The sequence below is a fragment of the Mesocricetus auratus genome, unplaced genomic scaffold (genome assembly GCF_017639785.1).
Source record: "Mesocricetus auratus isolate SY011 unplaced genomic scaffold, BCM_Maur_2.0 Super-Scaffold_100018, whole genome shotgun sequence".
In the NCBI taxonomy this organism is placed as follows: Eukaryota; Metazoa; Chordata; class Mammalia; order Rodentia; family Cricetidae; genus Mesocricetus; species Mesocricetus auratus.
This window is the reverse complement of record NW_024429199.1, coordinates 12,989,265-13,009,276: the sequence shown is the minus strand read 5'-3', so window position 1 is coordinate 13,009,276 and position 20,012 is coordinate 12,989,265. Positions and strand designations below refer to the sequence as shown.

Below are 20,012 nucleotides of genomic sequence, written 5' to 3'. Positions count from 1 at the left end.
TTTGCATACTTACGTCAGCCAGTCAAGGCAAGCTAGCACCCTGGCAGCCCTATCAATTTGATGAACTGGGGCCTCAGGGTCAGTTGTTGCATGAGCCAATGGAAGAAGAGAAGGGAAGGTTTCAGAGTTAGCTCCTGGCTCCATCAGGGATCTGGGCCCCAGAGGGACCTGAATGAAGCCTGCAGAACCTTGATCCTGGCCAGATTGCTCATCACAGAGCGAAGGTTGTCTTTAACACTCACAAGGCACAGACTCAAGAAAAGCTCTTAACACTCAAGTCTCTGCCTCCATCAGGGAGGACTAGGAGTTAGCCTCCAGTACCCATCCTATAGAGAGACTAATTTCTGTTTCATTCTTGATCTCCAGGCTCTTCCTGACTGTTAGCTTGATTAGCTGTGATAAACCCCCCCCCCACCATAAAGTAACTTGGGGAAGAGGGTTTATTTACCTTACACTCCCACATCAAAGTCTCTGAGGCAGGAACTGAAGCATGGCGGGGGTGGGGGGGGTCTTGCTTACTGGGTTGTTCTCCTTGGCCCTCCCACATCAAACATCAATAAAAAAAATGCCTGGCAGGCTTGCCCTCAGACCAGTCTACTGAAGACATTTTCACAATGGGGGTTTCCAGCATAGCTATAGCAGGACATTTGTCTCTGTAGCTGCTACCAGCCTCCAAGACCCATGGCCCCACCCCTGGATTCATCCCACAGCTCAAGGCTTCAAGGTGTTTTGCTACCCCTGATTTGCAGACTTGCTCTTCAAGGGGTTGCTCTCAGCTGACACCTCCTCCTCCTGAGAACTTTGAGCTATAGACCCTTCTAGAGCTCTAACACTTCTCCCTGTAATGGCTCTCAACAAGCATCCCACTGCTACTGAGAGTTCAAACCTCTTTAGTTCAATCTTTCACGGTGATCCTTTTTAAGTGGCTTTATCCCATTTAAAGGTTGTTAATTCCGAGCTTACAGAGTACTTCTTATTTATACTCTTTGCTGTCTGCCCACTCTCTTCTCGGAGAAGGCTGGCACAAAAAAAGAACCTGCCAGAAGCATAATCAGGTCTTCAATTATTTGTACACATTAACTCTGCTATCAAAAGAAAGTGGCACTTTTGAAGGATAAAGTTAAACTGACCCTAAGAACACAGTAGATTTTATGAATATATGAATTACATGTGTAGCATAATCTGTGGTTTGTGGGAAATTTTCTGTAGTTACAAGAGAAAAAAAATTGAGTCTGGCTCATAGATGGTACTGTGTGCTACACCTGCAACTGTAACTGCTGCTCTTTTGACCAAAGAGGGAAATGTCTCTTTTTTTTTTTTTTTTTTGGTGATAACCTTGTTTTTAATATATTTTTAAACTATTTATTTTTTACATTCCAATTCCCCACTCCTCCTCCCTCCTCTTCTCCCACTCCCCCTACTTATCCCCACTCCACCCCCCATCTGCTCCTTGGAGAGGGTAAGGCCTCCCCCAGCAGGTCTTCTAAGTCTGTCCCACCATCTCATTGAGACAAGACCAAGGCAACACCCCGCCCCCCCATGTTTAGGCTAAGCAAGGTATCTCTCCATTTAGAATGGCTGCCACTAAGTCAGTTTGTGCATTAGAATTAGATCTTGAACCCACTGCCAGTGGCCTCATATATTGTCCCAGCTACACCATTGTCACTTATATTCAGGGAGTCTAGTTCAGTCGTATGCAGGTTCCCCAGTTGTCAGACTGGAGTCAGTGACATCCCCCCTAGCTTGGGTTAGCTGATTCTGTGGGTTTCCCATTCATGGTCTTGATTCCTTTCTTCATGTTGTCACTCTTCCCTCACTTTGATTGTACTCCAGGAGGTTGGCCCAATGGTTAGTTATTGATTTCTGTGTCTGCTTCTGTCTCTTTCTGGAAGAGAGTTCTAGCTTCTCTGGGGTTGTGGAGTGTAGGTTGGTTATCTTTTGCTTTATGTCTGGTATCCACTTATGAGTGAGTACATACTCCATTTGTCTTTCTAGTTCTGGGTTACCTCACTCATGATGTTTTTTTTCTAGTTCTGTCCATTTGCCTGCAGATTTTAGGATGTCATTGTTACTACTGAGTAGTACTCCATTATGTAAATGAATCACATTTCCTTATCCATTCTTCGGTTGAGGGGCATCTAGGTTGTTTCCAAGATCTGGCTATTACAAAATAATGTTGTTATGAATACAGTTGAACAAATATGCTTGTGGTATGAGTGAGACTCCTTTGAGTATGTGCCCAAAAGTAGTATTACAGGGTCTTAAAGTAGGTTAAGTCCTAATTTTCTGAGAAATCACCATACTGATTTCCACAGCAGCTATACAAGTTTGTACTCCCACCAGCAATGAAGGAGTGTTCCCCTTACTCCACATCCTCTCCAGCATAAGCTGTCATTGGTATTTTTGATTTCAGCCATTTTGATCTGTTTAAGATGGTATCTCAGAGTTGTTTTGATTTGCATTTCCCTGATGACTAAGGATGTTGAGCATTTCCAAAGAGGGGAATCTTAAAGTACGGTATCTACTCATTCACTGATGGACCTGCCTATACTCAATGATTCACAAAACAAAAGCCATGAGTCTAGGAAAGGGACTGGCAGGGAAGAGAGTGAGGCAAGAGGGGATATTGCGGAGCAAGTAATGGGATTACATCATGTACCTATAAGAAATTGTCAAATAACAGAGTAAATGAAAAACAAAAGAAGATCAATGGAAAAGTAAATAGCAGGTTCCCTGAGAATAATCCAATTTTTCTTTGTGTATTTGTCATATTTATTAATGAGTTGGTTTTTTTGTTGTTGTTTTTTTTTCAAGACAGGGTTTCTCAATGTAACTGCTCTAGTTATCCTGAAACTTGCTCTGTAGACCAGTCTGGCTTTGAACTCTCAGAAACCCACCTGCCTCTGCCTCCTAAAAGTGTGCACCACCACCACCAGGCCTGTTGAAGAGTTTTATGAAGATGTTTTGATTTAAGTGTGTCATGTGCTCTGACCTTATTCATCCCTAGGCCTTCATCTTTCTTCCCCTTCCCATTCCTCTTTCTAGTCATATCAGGACTACTCACATAAGTACGCTCTCCTAAGACTTAAGTCTAATTCGCTGTTGATAACATTATGCAAACTTACTTTATTTTTTTGTGTTATTTCTGAAATTCTAAGAAGTTCTGAAAATTTTTATGATTTACCAGTGACTGTGGATTTAAGAAAGGTGATTTTCTTTGTAATAGTTTTGTTGTTGTTTTGAAAGGATCTCATTCTTGAAAGTATATTTCTGAATATAACCTTGTTGCTTTAAATGTAAAGGAAGCACCCTGCCCCATTTGAATTGGTTTGGACAAAAATCAAACCTGATGGTTTGTTGTTTATAAATCTCATATGTAAGATTTGAAATGTATTTACTAGCCATTTTTCTGGTTTGCTAAATGGAGAGAGTACTAAAATAATGCATATTTTATTTGCTTTGTTAATTTAGATTTAATATCACATTGACAAAAATAATATTATTTTACTCAAGTGCTATTTCCTTCTATGTTTAGTCTAGCTGCTGTTTTATACAAATATGCTGGTATAATTAGTGAGCCATTAAGATTTGTTTATTAGATGAATGCATAATTAAGGAGCAAATGGCATTAACTGATATCAAGTCTGGCAAGAATCTGTATGCATCATTATTAAAATGTACTCCCCTATTAGTATTCAGCATCTGTTTACAAGTCACATATGCATTTATGCTTCATATGGCTATAATGATATATTCTTCCTCATTAGCCACTGTAGCATAACACTTGTTTTTAATGAAATATTAAAATATAATTATTAAATAAAATTTAAAAATGCAGTTTAACAAATTGTTATAGACAGCTTACCCATGCAATACTAATCAAGCAAGATTTGCTAGTACTATTAAACTTTGTTTTTTCATGGCTACTTATATTCCCCCAATGATTCTATTATTTTGATTTTTATGACACTTAAATATTTTTAATATTTTATTATGTAGACATGTATTCCTAAAGAACATCTTAATTTGTTGCTTTATGAACTTTATGTAAATGATAACATAGACTATATACCCTGTCATATCTGGCTTTTTCTGTGTAGCATTATGTTATTAAAATTAACATTACATGTATTTATAGTTTAATTATCATATACTATTCCACTATGTGAGTGTGCCATATTTTGGCTGTATATTTTTTCATTAAAAGTATATTTAACATTTTTCCTATTTTAGCTCTTGTTAATTCATGTATGCATGCATATGTGTGTGTGTCTGTCTGTCTGTGGTCACATAATTCTCAGACAAGTCAAAGGTCTTTTAAAACTTCCTATTTTATTCAATGACATTTTTGTTTATCTTTGTATAAGTATCAAGCTTTTTGAGTTGTACCTCTGTACTGAGTTACAAGTAGTGATAAAGAAAGACCTTTGTTTATTCAAAAAATATCCTGTTTACTTTCTGATCTTCTCTTGCCACATAAAATTTAAAATCAGCTTGTCATACCAACCTCACTACTGTTATTATAATTATCATTGTGTTCATTCTGTAATCAATAATGAATGAATTGACAATTTTATAATACCAAATTTTCTAATCTATAAACGATATATCCCCATTTAATTAAATATTGTTTAATTATTTACATTAAATTTTTATGGTTTTTAGAAGATTTGCAGCTTTGGGGGACTTGTTTTCTTCCTACAGTGTTTTGTGTAGCATATATATTACAGTGTGTGACTGCATCCACCAGTGACTGATTGCAAAAGTGACATGCTGGATCTTCAACCTCTTTGCTCCTGGTTCCTGATGGGTGACATGTTGACAGTGACTGTGTTTGTGGAGTTAACTACTAAGTGAAGTGTGTTAACACCTCTCCCAGTATTGGAAAGTAGTAAGCACTTGATTGGGAGAATTATCTATTAAATTACAAAAATATGTAAATTATTTGATTAATTATTTTCAATTATTTTAATTAACTATTGCTATATTGAAAGTAGTTTTGATTATATTTAAATTGAATTCAAATTTTTGCTAAATTTAGAATGTAGGTAGAATCTGTGCCCACTTACTCTAATACTTACATTCTTCAATCTTATTCTAATAGCTATCTTCATAAAAATCCTATGCTATTCATATTTCAAAAGATATTACATGCTTTACTATTATTAGAAAGCTTTCTTTTTCATAGCAATGGTCAATTGGTCATTGCTAGTATAAGTAAATGTATTGGATTTTCAAAGTATTATCTTATTGGCTTCCCTACATAATTCTCATTTATGTACATGTAAGTACACACATACCCATGTGTATGTGTAACATTTCCCCTGTAATTTCTAGTTACTTTCTTTTTATCAACTGAACGACAGGATCATATTTTAGTTGCTTATGTATTGACCTTGGGGTTTCTACTGTGGTTCCCTCCCTCTTACCGTAGAAACTCCATGCCAGGATGTGCAGTGAATACATTAAGTTTTGTATAATACTAAAGCTTATATATGTTATACTTTTTCTATGCTATGATAAATATTTTATTTATAAATTAAGTGTAAGAGATTAATAGTAGTTAGATTGAGTACTGATTGTATGCTCTAAGATTTATTTGAATATTATCTTTCATCGAAAGTACTCCATTGTGCCTCCCTGACCATTCTTCTTGTAATAATTTAAGATTAGATATCATACGTATCTGCTGAGATGAAATGGGAATGACCTCAGCTAAGCTACTCCGTAAATGTTGCTTCAGGACAGGCGCTGTGATATCCAACAATTGATCTAACAACCAGGGCAGTTACTGCATGACTAATGGGCAGGTAGCATGTGCAGGGGACAAGTCCTAAGTCATGTAACACTGCACCTCAACATACCATGCAGAACCACTAGCCAACTCTCTCTAACATACTCAGCTGGATAGAGGAAGATTAAAGGTACAGTCTGCACTCAATTGAAGAGTGGCATGGGATTCATGAGACCTGTGTATGTCTTCCACAAAGATACTCTTTCATTAAGTTAAGCCTTTCAGTATCCTACTTTAAACCACTCTTATCTAAATATGATAATACAATCCTAAGTTATTTGTATACATCTGCCCCTGCCTAATTTCAGAATATTCTGTAATTGTAACCAAAGTTATCTGTATCTTAGAGTTGCAGTTTCTTACATTACTTTAATTTTATAATCACATAAGAATCCTTATGTCTTTTCTAAATAACATTAAATGTCTATTGTTTATGTAGGGAAGTTAAAACATTACTAATAATCTCTGTGTTTCATTTGCCAAATTACCATAAGCACATGTAACATCTGATGATGTCAGTTTGTCCGTTTGTTCTGGAAGATAACACACAAGTGAAAACCACTCACCACTATAAAATTGAAACTATATATATGTGTGTGTGTGTGTGTGTGTGTGTGTGTGTAGCAAGAAATATATATATGTGTGTATACACACACACACACAAATAATCAGAACATACAGATGGTTACTTTACATGATACTTAGACATGAACTTGAATCTATAAAATTCATGCTCAGAAATTTAGTAAAGACATTATAGACACAATGAGACACTTATGTCGTAGGGAGCTTACGATTTTGTCCTTGGGTCATCATAGCTACCCTGTGCCCCTTCTCTAGATATTTATCTGTCAGATAGAATTAGTAAAATAAAGCACCACGGGCGCATCAGACATGGCCTCTGTTTTTTCTTTTTTTTAGAAGCCAGCCATGAGGTTCCTTGTAGTAGGTGGAAGGACAGGGGCAACTATGCACTGACCTGAGTTTATTTGCATTTAACCTTATTTTCTGTCTTGTGAATGCATGTTCCCACTTTTTAGTGTTAAATGGAAATGGTGGGGAATATTCATACCCATTTGGCTTCCCCAAGATTTTCCTCTCCACCATTAGCTGAACTTGCCAGAAGGTTGATAGATCTTGCCAGAACTGAGGTAGTCTGGTTTATCAGAGCCTGCACTAGAGCCTTAGGTCACCAGTATTACCTCATCTACGTTTCACAGCAAAAGGTACTTGCTTGTAAATTCTGAGACCTTTGAAAAGATTAAAGTCCCTCCTTTTCTTAAAAATTGGAGAGGGTGGATTGTTTTCTCTTCTTGAGACCCTAATGGGAAGCTTATCAAATGATGACATGATTTTGCTCGGTTACGTATTCGTGTCATGAATTACATCAAGACAGACTTTAATAATACACTTGCCATTTCTCCTCATAATGAACTGTATTTGGTCGGGTATGACTTCCTTTTGATTTATTGTGTAGTTAATTTTTTAAACTTTGAACTACTACTGGTGTTTGTATGATTTTGAAAATCTTATGTCATCTGTTTGTCTTAATTCTCCATTATCTATAGAGTTATGAATTTGTTCATAAATAGAGTTGCTCCAGTTCACATGAATCACACCATATTAATTTAGAGATCCATTGATAGTCATTTTTATCATCAAGTCAGTGATTTAGTATGCTGGAAGAAGAAAAAGGTTGGTTAGTTTCTGCCCAAGTCTTCTTATTTTGGTGTGTGTGTGTGTGTGTGTGTGTGTGTGTGTGTGTGCACGCGCATGTGTGTGTTGGTTACAAGTTTCTCTTGCTTGTTTGACCTAAGCATCTTCCATCATCCTTGATGCTTCCTTTTCCACCGCATCTTCAATCCAGTAGGAATTCCCATGTTAGATTATAGACCCTCTTCTCCCTGCCTCTTAACCACACCCCTCTGCAGTTGACAGGCCTCTGCTGGGAAGGTGAGTGCTTATGGATGGGATGGGAACACAAACCCAGCCTCCCCCAACCCCTTCATGTGTAAGATACATTTATGGTCTTAGCCTGCAGCTAGCTTTTTGGCACAAAGACTGACAGATCAAATCACGTGGTGGAGAACTTACCACCATCTTATGGAAACAGTTTGAGGGAGTTCACTAAAGGTTCTCTATCATCTTCAGGCCTCCTGTCGTGTTATCCATGGCAGCTCTCCCTTTGCACTGTCTCTCCTAATAGAGCTCCTCACAAGGTTTTTATAGGGATGCCATTCTAGTTCTTTCTCTCCAGGCTTCACCATGTTGTAGTCACACCGACACTGAACTGTCTTTTTTGTGTTTTGTTTTCTGTTTGTTTTTGGTTTTTATGTAGGCTCTGGGGGTTCAACTCACGTCCTCATGAGAAGAGCCTTTTCCCCATTGCACATCTCTTTAACCCGTTTAGGTACTATTTTTTCTAATGTCCTTTGGCTGATCTTGAGCTTGCTTTGTGTTTAAAACTGTCTTTTGTGTACTCTTTTTCTCCTTTCTCTGCGGTTTTGGTTTTGGTTTTTGGACTAGATGTCTCATCTTCCCTTTGCTTCATCTGTATTGAGCCTCAACAGTAGCAGCAGTTCATCTCTTGGTTTCTGTAAGTTGGGTGGAATATTTTTTCTAAATCGTTGGGTTGGATCTTGCTTTGGTTTTATATCTCTGAATAGTTGTAGCCAGGTTCAAGACAATGTCATCAAATGGCTATCTTTAATAAAAATATTTATTTATGTATGCTTTGAACAGGTTAAAAACATGTAGTTGTGCCAGAATCTGAAATTCATTTGATTTCTAAAGACATGAAAAGGTAGTGACAGTGTAGTGAACCTCCCCATACTGTCATAATACATCAGTATTCTGTATTATTTTGGGAGCCTTTGGTGATCTGCCTGGCCAAAAGCTCATGGGAGTCTGGTATATATTTTTTCCTTCTTCCCACCTCCTTCCAGCTCTCCTCTACCTCTCTACACAACATGCTCCATCTCTTCCTCTCTTTCAAAAAAAAATCCAAAGATCCAAAATAATTAAACTACAAACAACCAATAAGACAAAGCAAACAAACAAAAAGATGAACCAAAGCACAAGACCCCAACTCCTACCTCAAAACAAAACAAATAAACAAAAAGCATACAAGAAAACATGGGGTCCAATTGCATTTTGTGTTGGCCAACTATTCCTGGGTGTGAGGCCTACCTTGAAGTGTGGTTGATAAAGCCAATGACACATCGTCAAAGAAAACTGATTGCCCATTTACCAGTGGGTATCAATTGCACATAACTTGGTTGGGGTGGGAGTCCATGTCTACTTCCCCCTCTCAGTGCTGGAACCCTGTCTGGCTTGAATCTGTATAGGTTTTATGGATGCTGCCACAGTCTCTGTTGAGTTCACGTGTTGTCATCAGTCCTGTTGTGTCTAGAAGACACTGCTCCCTTGGAGTCATCCATCACCACTGGCTCTTACAGTATTTCTGCCCCCTGTTTTCCATAGATCCCTGGGCCTTGAAGGGAAGACTTTGATGAAGACATCCCATTTATAATTGAGTACTCGGTAGTCTTTCATTCTCTGCACATGGTTGAGTTGTGGGTCTCTGTGTGAATTCCCATCTGCTGAAAGAGCATCCTTCTCTGATGGGGGTTGCGCGAGGCACCGATTTCTGAAGTTTCCATTTCCTACCCTAAGCTTTCCATTTCCAGAAAATCCATTTGATACTGCCACTTTAATACTGTGATTTTATTTAGTGAGCGTGTCTTAGATTAGAGACGAAGTTACTATTTCATCATTCCTTCTGTAATTAATTATTAAAAGAAACTTATGGTAATTTGTAGTTTGAATGGATTTGTTAATATTCCCTGATGAATCTTCAAGTAACAGTTGAGAAGAATGAACTGTATTTGTGGTTATTGCTATTTTATTTTTTTGAGACAGGATCTTCTATATTCCAAACTGACCTTGAATTTGTGGCAGTCTTCCTGTCTCAGCCTCCCAAGTGCTAGGATTACAGGTGCCCACCATGAGCCTGACTAAGAAAAATGTTCTCATATTCATGATGTTACAGATAACGTTTGGAAAGTCTGGATTAAAAATTAAGGATAACTTCTGAAACAGCTATTACAAATCTGAATATTTAAAAATAAGTCTGAGAGTTCAGGGTGGGAGCTCATGCCTATAATTCCAGCACTTGCAAAGCTGAAGCAGGATTGCTGCAAGTCTGAGACCAGCTTATGCTGCAGAGTGAGTTCCAGGCTGACCTGGGCTGTGGAGTGAGACTGCCTGAAATAAAAACAAGCTGGAAATAACTATGTAGACATTCTTACAAGGCTCAGGTATTACTTTAAAATCTTAAGAATGTTCCCCCTGCACTTCACGTGACTGTTACTTTTCTTCTCATGTAGGTTATTAAGTGTGGTATGCTGTGATCTCAATGCTCTTCTCTTATTGGAGGCTCAGTATCAAGTATCCAACATGTTACTACATGCTCAGGAAGAAAATACCTTCGAGTCCTCTGAGAACCACAGGTCAGGAAACAAAACAAAACAAAACAAATGGTGGCATTCGGGTAATACTGTTAGCAGTTTGCCTTACAAATGATTTGAAACTAAATTTGTATAATTTTTATACTGTCTGAATTACTGCATTTAAATGATGGAATAAAAAGCTGTTTAAGCATGAATATCAAGGGAAGATAATGATACATGTTTTTGGAGAGTGCTATATTTAACATTGGTCCTTTTGTCTTAGTATTTTTTCCTTAGTTTTCCCAAAGTCAGACCACTTTTATATTCACTTTGTACAATGACCCCGTGAGTAAAACGCTTGATTTTACATCCCTCTTGGAGCTGTTCTGTCCCTGGTTTCCTAATTATGTCAGCTTGTAATCATGTATTCTGATGATTTTCCAAGTGAGGTTTTGATCATTTTTATTTTCCTGCTAATAAATCACACTTGCCATTACCTCAGCTTGGCTGACATTTATAGAATACACATTCAACAGCTGTCATTGCTCTCGTGTCTGTAATTCAGAACACAGCCGCATGCCTCCCTCCTCTGCAGGCCATGGATAGTCGTAGGATATTTCATTTGATGCTAAACTTTCATATACAGAAGGGAAAGGCTTGGGCACTGACCCTAGAACCTGGAGAACCTGTGTCTCCTTGGCTGTAAACCTAGCCTTCAGTGGCCAAGACCAGGAGTAGTTTTCCTAAAGATGGTTAAGTTACTTCAGAAATAAAACAGTGTCCTGTCTCATTTCTGTAAATATAGGATCATTCATAAAGAAAATACTCTTTGTCATAATGTTTTTTGATAGCAATGAAGTAATTATACAGAAAATGAATGCAGCCTTCTGTATTGTAAATATTGTGATGACCAGTGTGTTTTGCAGATACCTTTTGTTTCTGTTTGTTTTGTTGTCTTTTTTTTTTCTCTTTGCAATTTAGTGATGTGATTTAAAAATCAAACCATATTCAGGTAAGGAGGCAGCAAAATAGATGTGTACTCTCTTTCAGGGACTTTATAATTGACGGCCTGTCGGTAGAGAGAAATCATGTTCTTGTAAGGATTAATCTCATTGGTGGGCCCTTGGAGCGGATTTTGCCTCCAAGGATGCTTGAGAAGGTGAGTGCATTATTTTGACAGGTTTTAAAGTGAAGTATCCAACTGAAGTGGCACTGAGCAACATTTTCCACGTTTCTGCATACCAATGTTCAATTTTTGTTGCTTAACAAACTTCACAAAACAGGTAAACACATTCAAAATAAAATAGTAGTGTTGTCTCCAAGAGCTCATGAGTTACTGATGAGTGTCCAAGAGTAGTAGATTATTGTTTTATTACATTCTTGTCATTCTTCTGAGTATCCTTAAGTATTTGAATTTTGAAGTCTTTCTCTTTTGTGACTTCTAACTGTTGTATTTATTCACATTTAGCAGTATGGAGTGTGTGTGGTTCTTATGTAGGGTGGTTGTTCATGACTCCTAATTGTTGTATTTATTCATGTTTTACAGTATGGAGTGTATGGTCCTTATGGAGGGTGGTTAAGAACTTCCTTTTTGTGACTTTCATCCTGGAAAAGATCAGCTAGAAATGATTGGCAAAATAAAAATAACTTTGGAATGAGGGAATCTAAGACCTTTTGAAGATTATGTTTTCCCTTTCATGAAAAAAATTAATCATTATCAGTTCAAGTCACAAGAATAAGTTATCATAGTCCAACTTATTTAAATTTTCTGTTATTTTCCTTATTGCCTTTTAGGGATAGTGGATTATGGTAGCAAATAACTCGATAATTGAACAAAAATTTCATGAACAAAAAAGTCAATTTAAATGTCTGATACTTTAGGAAGTGTGAAGTTCAGTATCCTACCCCATCCCTAAAGTTACCTGTGTTCTGTGCTTTAGGGGGATGACCCATATCCTTGGCCAATGTTTTCATCATATCCGTTGCCACATTGCTACCTTTCAGAAGTTCTACGAAGTACTGATATAAAGCAAGGTAAATCATTTGTACAAAACGATATTCGAGTGTTCTTGTTATAATTTGAGAAAGAAACTATAAGGAAGTTTAATGTTGATTTCCACTCAGTATGTGTGCAGGAATTCATTGCTGCCCTCTTAGTTTTTATATTTCACTCCTGTTGTTTGTCTAATTAGTATTTGTATGATGCCAAACAAGTATTACTTACAGCAAATGTATAACAAGTAGGTTCAGTAGCAATAGATGTTTGGGGTAAAGCCTGAATTAGTAGGGACTGTATAGATGGCAAAGAAGTTAAGAGCATTTGTTGCTCTTGCCGAGGAACCTCGTTCCATTTCCAGCACCCACATGGTGGTTCACAACCATCTGTAATTACAGTTCTGTGGTCTCTGGCGCCCACTGCTGGCTTCCAGAGTACATGAACACAAAACACCCATACACATGAAATACATACATCTTTAAAATTTTTTGTTTTAGGAAACTTAATCAGCAGCTCCTGATTAGTTAAATTCTGCCTATGTAGAAGTTTTCTTTATTCATTAGAGTGTTTTTAAATGACTGTTGTGTTTACATAAACCCCATGTAGTTAAAATTTGACTTATACTGGGAAGTATTTTATCCATCTTTGGAGGAATTATCATGAATAGATAGTTGTGTAGCTCTTCAGTGTAACGTGAGTGAAATGGATAGTATATAATCAAACTACCTTACCAAACAAAACCCTGTGTAAAAAATATGGCTTTGGTATTCATCTTCTGAGTACTTGAACATTCAATGTTCAAGCCACCCAAAAACTGGAAGGAACAAATTACAATTCAGGGAACTGTGAGTTTGAACTCAGTGTGAATTTTGAAGGTGAAAGCAACAGTGAGAGAAGGTGTGGCTGGTACAAAGGAGCCACGTTCGACACAGGACAGCACCACACACTGCCAGGGTTACGCTAAGAGTCCCTGAGACAAGGAATTCCTACGTGAATTATGAGGGCCCACGATCAAACTTTTCACTGGGTTTAGAAGTCAGTTCTTTCATCAGCATCCTGTCCTTTATAATGCCATCAAACAGACATCCAAAAGAAATCATCTGTAAAAGATTTATCTCACATTCACTTAATGCACTTTAAAATTGTGGCTTTGGGTTTCGCTCTTGCATGACAAAGTCTATTACTTTTTCAGAGACTTGGGAGTAATATCACACATTTTTCAGGAGGAGCTTCTTGTGATGGTGCCCTTTGGATGTTTTCGTCCTCACTCCCACCCTTCAGTGAACCCAGGCCATTTTCAAGTGTTTGCTCTCATCTTCCTAGTCTGCTCTGAGTCTTTCTGTCAGACTGTGGACAATGTGTCTCTCATCTTTTTCATCCTTTAGATTTCAACATTTGTTAACCTGTATGCTTGCTTCCCTAATGCATGTTTCATGAGTCTTGAGTAGAGGAACCTTCCCTGGGAATTATAAATAACACATCAATTATAAATAACATATCAAGGTCTGTTTTTTTTTTCCCAGCCCCTCAACCCTTTTCTTGGTCAGTCTTCCTTGACATACTACAACACTGTTTCCGTTGCTAAGTTTCATTTGGAGAAAAGCGTTTCTTTACTATGTTTCTGAAGAACAGATTCATTGTCAGTTTTGTTGGCTAACTTCTGTCTTCATTAATTTGTTTCATCAAACTATTTTGAAAACTTGAACAAGGGAAATGAAAATTTAAAAATAAGCTATAAGTGGAGATTTCCCAAGGATGAAAATAATTCATTAACACCCATGAATCAGTCCTCATGGAAGTGGGTTACCAGGGAGAGAGACTGCCGTGAGTGTTAGCAGGTGAGACAAATTTGTAAAACAGGAAGGCTTGTAGGACAAAGGGAAAGCTGTAGGAGACGATCTGTGTAGTTGCTTTGGAATGGGGCCAGACAGGAAGGAGCGAATGCAGCAGGTGCTCTGCTACCAAGCTAGCGATAGGACTGAGGGATTGGAATTGGAGGATGGGAGGGAGAGGGAAAATTCCTTATCTGCTTACCTGGCTGTAGTGGTGATTGCTTCCATGGATACACCTTTGTTACTGATTTCCAAGTCACAGACAGATCTCTTGGGCATCTTTGCTGTAACTCAAATTTTGTATCTCTTGACCAACATCTCCAGAGCTTGTCTTTTAGGTCTCCATAACTATCATTTGTCAGTTTACTTCTAAGAGTCCAATCTTTAAATTTTACAAATTAATGAGGTCAGGCAGTAGCTATCTTTCATAGAGTAGATAAGTCCTAGAGGCTGACCCATGTTGTCACAGTGGCAGAACATGGGTCTTTTTAAAGCCTAAACTCCCTACTGCATCCTTCCCATAAGCCAAAAGGGATACTATTTATTTATTTATTTGTTTGTTTGTTTAAATTAGTATGTGTGTGTTCCTATTCTATTGTTGTTGTTTATTTGTTTGTTTTGAGACAGGGTTTCTTTGTGTAACAGCCCTGGCTATCCTGAAACTCACTCTGTAGTCCAGGCTGTCCTTAAACTCACAGAGATCTGCCTGCTTCTGTCTCCTGAGTGCTGGGAGTATAGGCGTGCGCCACCACCACCCAGGCATGTGTTCCTATTCTTGTGTGTGCCCCTGTATGTGTGTGCATGGGCGGGGTAAGGAGGCAGGGTCTCAATGAGGCCTGGGACTTGCCGAGTAGGTTACACTCTCTAGCCTAAAAGCTCCAGGCATCCTACTGTCTTTGCCTCCTAGTTGCTGGAATTACAAGTGTGCCACCATGCCCAGCTTTTGAAATGTAGATTCTTCAGATTGCACTCAGGTCTTTGTTATTGTCTTACTGAGTGAGCTTTTCCCCAAACCCCGATTCTCCCATTCTTAAATTTAAATTTGCAGTTCCATTTCCACCCTTCATTTTTTTTTTTTTTTTTTTTTTGCAGACAGTGCATATCTGTGTCTATATCTCATGCTGTTTTCTGCTAAACCCACCTGTGAGCTGATCATTAGGCTTTCTGCCAACACTCCAGCTCAGTAGATGGGTCAGCCTCATTCTAATCCTTGTTCTATTTAGACCTAGCAAGAGCAGCCTTCCCCCTTCTGTTCCCTCCACTACCGACGCCCCCCACCCCTTCTTCTTTTGAAACATTTTCTGCTTGTCTTGTCTTCTGGAAAATTCAGTTCTTCAGTTTTCCTCTTGAATTTATGGTAAATATGTCTTTGTATCTTTTTTTTTTTTAATTTATCTTTCAAATCTCCAACTCTAAAACTTTGGAGTGTGGCTCAGTCTTTAGTAGCCTTCACTTTTCCTGGCCATTTACGGTTGTGACATTCTTAGCTTGTCACTGAACCCAGTATGCCAGTGGCTGTCAGAATGACATCTGCAGCTCTCATCTGTACTTTGAGTTCTGGGCTCCTGTATCTGTTTTTGTGACATCTCTCTAGGAAGGTTAGTAAGTGAGTCAGACTTAACCCGACTGCGATCAATTTCTGACACTCTCTGAAAATCTATTGCTTTGATATTCTTCCCCATTTCAGAAATGGCAACTTTTGTGTCTCCATTTCTTCAGGCAATAAGTCTAAAGGCTGTTTTGGAGTTTTCCCTTCCTTTAGCCCTGAAAGTAATCTGACAGGAAGTCCTCTTGACTCTACAGATCTAAAATAAACCTCTCCTGCCTCACCAGACTGGCTGTACTCAGTCTGTTCTCACACAGCAGCTAGAATGATGCTTCTGAAGCTCTCATTGGATCAGGTTACTCCTGTAAGCAAAGTCCTCTTATAGCTTACAAGGATAGTGCCTTTGTCATAGCACTCCTGGCTGGCACATGCTTTGTTTTAGGAAGTGTGGTACAATTCTAGCATTAGTTAGTCTCTTATCTTCCCACATGATTGGAACTTGTTTGTATTGTGTTCCCAGTCGTGAATAACCACAAATGTTTGAACCAGACATTAGTCCTAATTTAACTATGGTAGCTGGCATACCATCCTAAGAAGACTGATCCTGAGCTCATCATGCTTCTCATTAAGAAGAAAATGATCTAAGCAACAGTGATCATGTGAAGATACTTTAGAAAGAGGTTTTGCAAAAATATATTAACTTCATAATTTCTCTATATCATTCTAATACTCCTAATGTCTGTGCCATGATTATAGGAAGGGACACAGAAAATGCCAGAGGAACTGAAAATTATGTCTGGTGTTTTTCTCAGACATGACTGTAGTTCTGTGAACTTAATGAGAAAAATGGAACAAAGTTCATGTTCAAAAGGGTTTAAGTTAGAACTAGTGTGGTTGAAACAATTAAGTAAACATTAACTGTGCAATGTTTGCTCAAGCTAATAATACTTTGAGACATGGGCATTATTTTAATAGCAGTAGTCTTTATTTTGTACTTTGCTTTTTGATTCAGAAGGCATGATACATTGATTCTGACAGGTGTTATGTTAGTCATCTTTTGCACACAGACTTTTAGGATTTCATTGTTGAAAAAAATTCATTTCAGTTATGTGCATGTGATAAAATGATCCTGATTTATCTCCCAGCTTCTAGATTTATCCCCTTGCTACAGTTAGCATCTCCTCATAGGTTAAATTGTCTCCTGTTAGTTCCTTGGCATCAGTATGAGCTGTAAGATGATTCATCTCTATAAATATAAGTCTGGAGACATTATCTAGTTCAGCTAGTTCTCTTTATAAACATTTCCATGCAACATTATTAAAATTTAAGTGGCCTTTTAAAAGCTATTGACGAATGACTTCCATGTGTACATGTACACATGTATATGTTGTGTATACACTACTTATATATGAGCACAGAGCATCAAATGCAAGCATTACATTGCATATGTTAGCACTAATTAATACTTGGAATATTCCTGAACTATTCTAGTGTAATTTATATTGCTCACTTTGCAGGACACAAATGGGATTGTGTGATAGCCACAAAGCAGGAGCAGGTTAGCATGCTAGGAGCTGCCAGCTGGAATTGCTGAGCCGGAACTGCTGGAGGCTAGCTCATAGCTGGAACTGCTGGAAGCTAGTTCATAGTGCCCTTCCTGCTTGCCACAGGATGCTTGTAAGATGGTATTCTGACTTGCTTGTTTTTATTCTGTAAGCTAGATTCTCTGAGGAGTTGGTATGACCTATTCGCCAGTCTGCTCTGCTTTATTCTCTTCTCATGTTTGGGATGAAAACTTATTCTTTTGTAAGAGGTGAGGGAAATGTAGACTTCCCATGCTGAAACTGAAAAATAGTCTGAGGAACTGAGTAACATACTCCAGACACTGAAGGCGTTAGAGAGAAATATCTCAGAAAAACAAGAAATGTTCTGTTTTTCTGTATCAGGAATCTTTTATTATTTTTTAAAATTACTTTTATCCCAGCTGGGGAGAGAGCTTAGTGAGTAATGGACGTGCCAAGCAAGTATGGGATTTCAGTTCAGATCCTTAGCCACCACTTACAGCTGGTGTAATGGCACACATGCTGGAGGAGACAGACAACCAGATGCCATGGATTCACTTGCCAGGCAGTCTAGCCTAAATGACAAGATCCAGGTTCTGTGAGAGACCACATCTTAAATAGAAAGTGGAAAAACAATAAAAGACATTGAAACACCAACATCTGGCCACACATATCTGAGCACACCTGGACACATAGGTACATACCAACCAATATGCCACACAGAGGGACAACACACACATACATTGCCTTTATATGACCAACATAAGCAAACTATTATATTCATGTCCTACATATCTTGATTTTGTGGCATCACATCTAGCATGGTTCCAGGGACAGACCTGTCTTGGACAGCAAGGGATGCTTGCTGTGGGGATACCTTGCTTGTACAAATAAAGCTTGTCTGAAGATCAGAGGATGGAGCTTGCCACTAGCTAACCATAGAGGTCTGACGGTCTGTACACACAGACAGGACAGAGAGAAGAAGTGAGATGGCTGGGGAGAGACAGGAAGTGAGATGACAAACACACAGACAGACAGATGTACAGACAAGGCTGGGATTGGGTAATCTGGACTCTTACAGAGAAGTTCCAGCAGGTTTACTATATACTGTTGATCAGAGAGGCAGATTATTGCATACTGCTAGATAAAGAGGCAGTGGTAGTAGAGACAGACAAACAAGGAGGCAGGGCTTATGATATACAACTGGATCAAGGAGACAGGTTTAGCCAATCTGAGTAGAAGCAATCTCTAAATGGAGTTCTTAGTTGGTCTAAATAATACAAACCTGGAGTCAGATGTTGAGGAAAATGCTGAGAGATCAGAGAGAAGAAGGAACAAGCCAAAGTCACTTTTACCTCATTAGCTTCCCAACAGAAAAGAGGGTGAGTTCCTGTTTCTTCCCACTTACATCCTCTCTCTGCCCAGTCATCTCACTTCCTGTCTCTCCCCAGCCATCTCACTTCTTCTCTCTGTCCTGTCTGTCTGTACAGACCGTCAGACCTCTATGGCTAGCTAGTGGCAAGCTCCATCCTCTGATCTTCAGACAAGCTTTATTTGTACAAGCAAGGTATCCCCACAGCAATCTCTGTAGGGGATTGGTCTTCAGGATGTAAATGTCCAGGCAGTGAAATCTATAGTGGACATTTTCTGCTTACACCATCAACATCCATGGACAGGAAGAAGACTTTGCCTTCTCTGTGAACCTTACTCTGGGGGAAAAGGCTATTTCCCCTTGGGTCTGAAGCTTTAGGGTCCTTGGCATGGCCATGCCCATGTCAACTGATGAAACGTAATTTAAAAAAAAAGTCCCCAACTAAGTGAGGGGGGTTACATGATCAGAAGCTCAGACCCACAAGCAGTTGCAACAGCACCAGCAGCTACTCCCTTAGCCCACAATCTCAGGATGTGCTCCGACCGTGGAATCCCAGAGCACAGATGTGTCGATTAATTCTACATAACCAAATGCAGTCATTGTCTTATCATCTTACGATAACTTTGTATAAAAAACTTGCTATGCTAAGTAATCTCAGTAACTATGGGAACCCTACTGAGACTTGCAACCTCAGGACTACTACTCCCCTCTTCTCAAGGCCCTTGTCTCATGATAACCTTTGGTATGCTAAGTAATCTCTGTAACCTTGGAAAGTGAAACTCAGGACTCCCCCTCCCCCCTTTCCCTTTAAAAGCTTCTCTTTTTGGCTGGTGGGCATCTCATCTCCCTGCCACGGGGTGAGATCCGAGCTTGCAGCTTAATTAAAGAAACCTTTTGCTTTTGCATCAGAAGTGTCAACTCCTTGGGTTAGTCTCTGGGGTTCTGCAAACCTGCCACAACAAACAGTACACATTCACTCAGGACATCATCACACGGTGGAATTATTTTTTTATTGTGATATTATTTTGATGTGGATTTCACTTAGTGGGTGCTGGCATCCTCAAAGAGAGAGTATACTGTTCGTCTTTTTCTTATATATTGTTAAATCCATTAACAAGACCCTTAGGGTAGCTTTCTTTGGTCTTAGAAATGTGTGTGGGCCATTTGTGGAGAGCTACAAGTGTCCTGGTAACTCCTCACAGAAGGGAAGTTTTTAATGCTCCCAGGAACTCTTTGGTAATCACTCCTTGCTAGTCAATTCTTCTAGAGGGCTTTCCAGAAGGTTTACTTTCTTGTGTCTAAATAGAGTGACAACTAGTGTGAGCCACCTGTGTAAACAAGGACACTTCTCCCCTGCCCTTTCCTCTGTTCTTCCTGTAGTAATTATCCTTTGCATTCTGGACCAATCATACAGGTATTTTTCTTTTTTTATGTATTTATTTTATTATTTTTCTTTTTA

General features: G+C 38.7%; 1 protein-coding gene across 1 annotated transcript in view; it reads left to right on the top strand.

Moving 5' to 3' along the window:
• The window catches only part of Tbc1d32 (TBC1 domain family member 32), a 202,417-nt gene that overhangs the window by 123,865 nt on the left and 58,540 nt on the right, over positions 1-20,012 (top strand). The window contains exons 23-25 of the mRNA XM_005073305.4: positions 10,183-10,305; positions 11,296-11,404; positions 12,186-12,279. Of these exons, the coding sequence (XP_005073362.1) occupies positions 10,183-10,305; positions 11,296-11,404; positions 12,186-12,279 (326 nt within the window). The remainder of the gene's footprint in view (positions 1-10,182; positions 10,306-11,295; positions 11,405-12,185; positions 12,280-20,012) is intronic.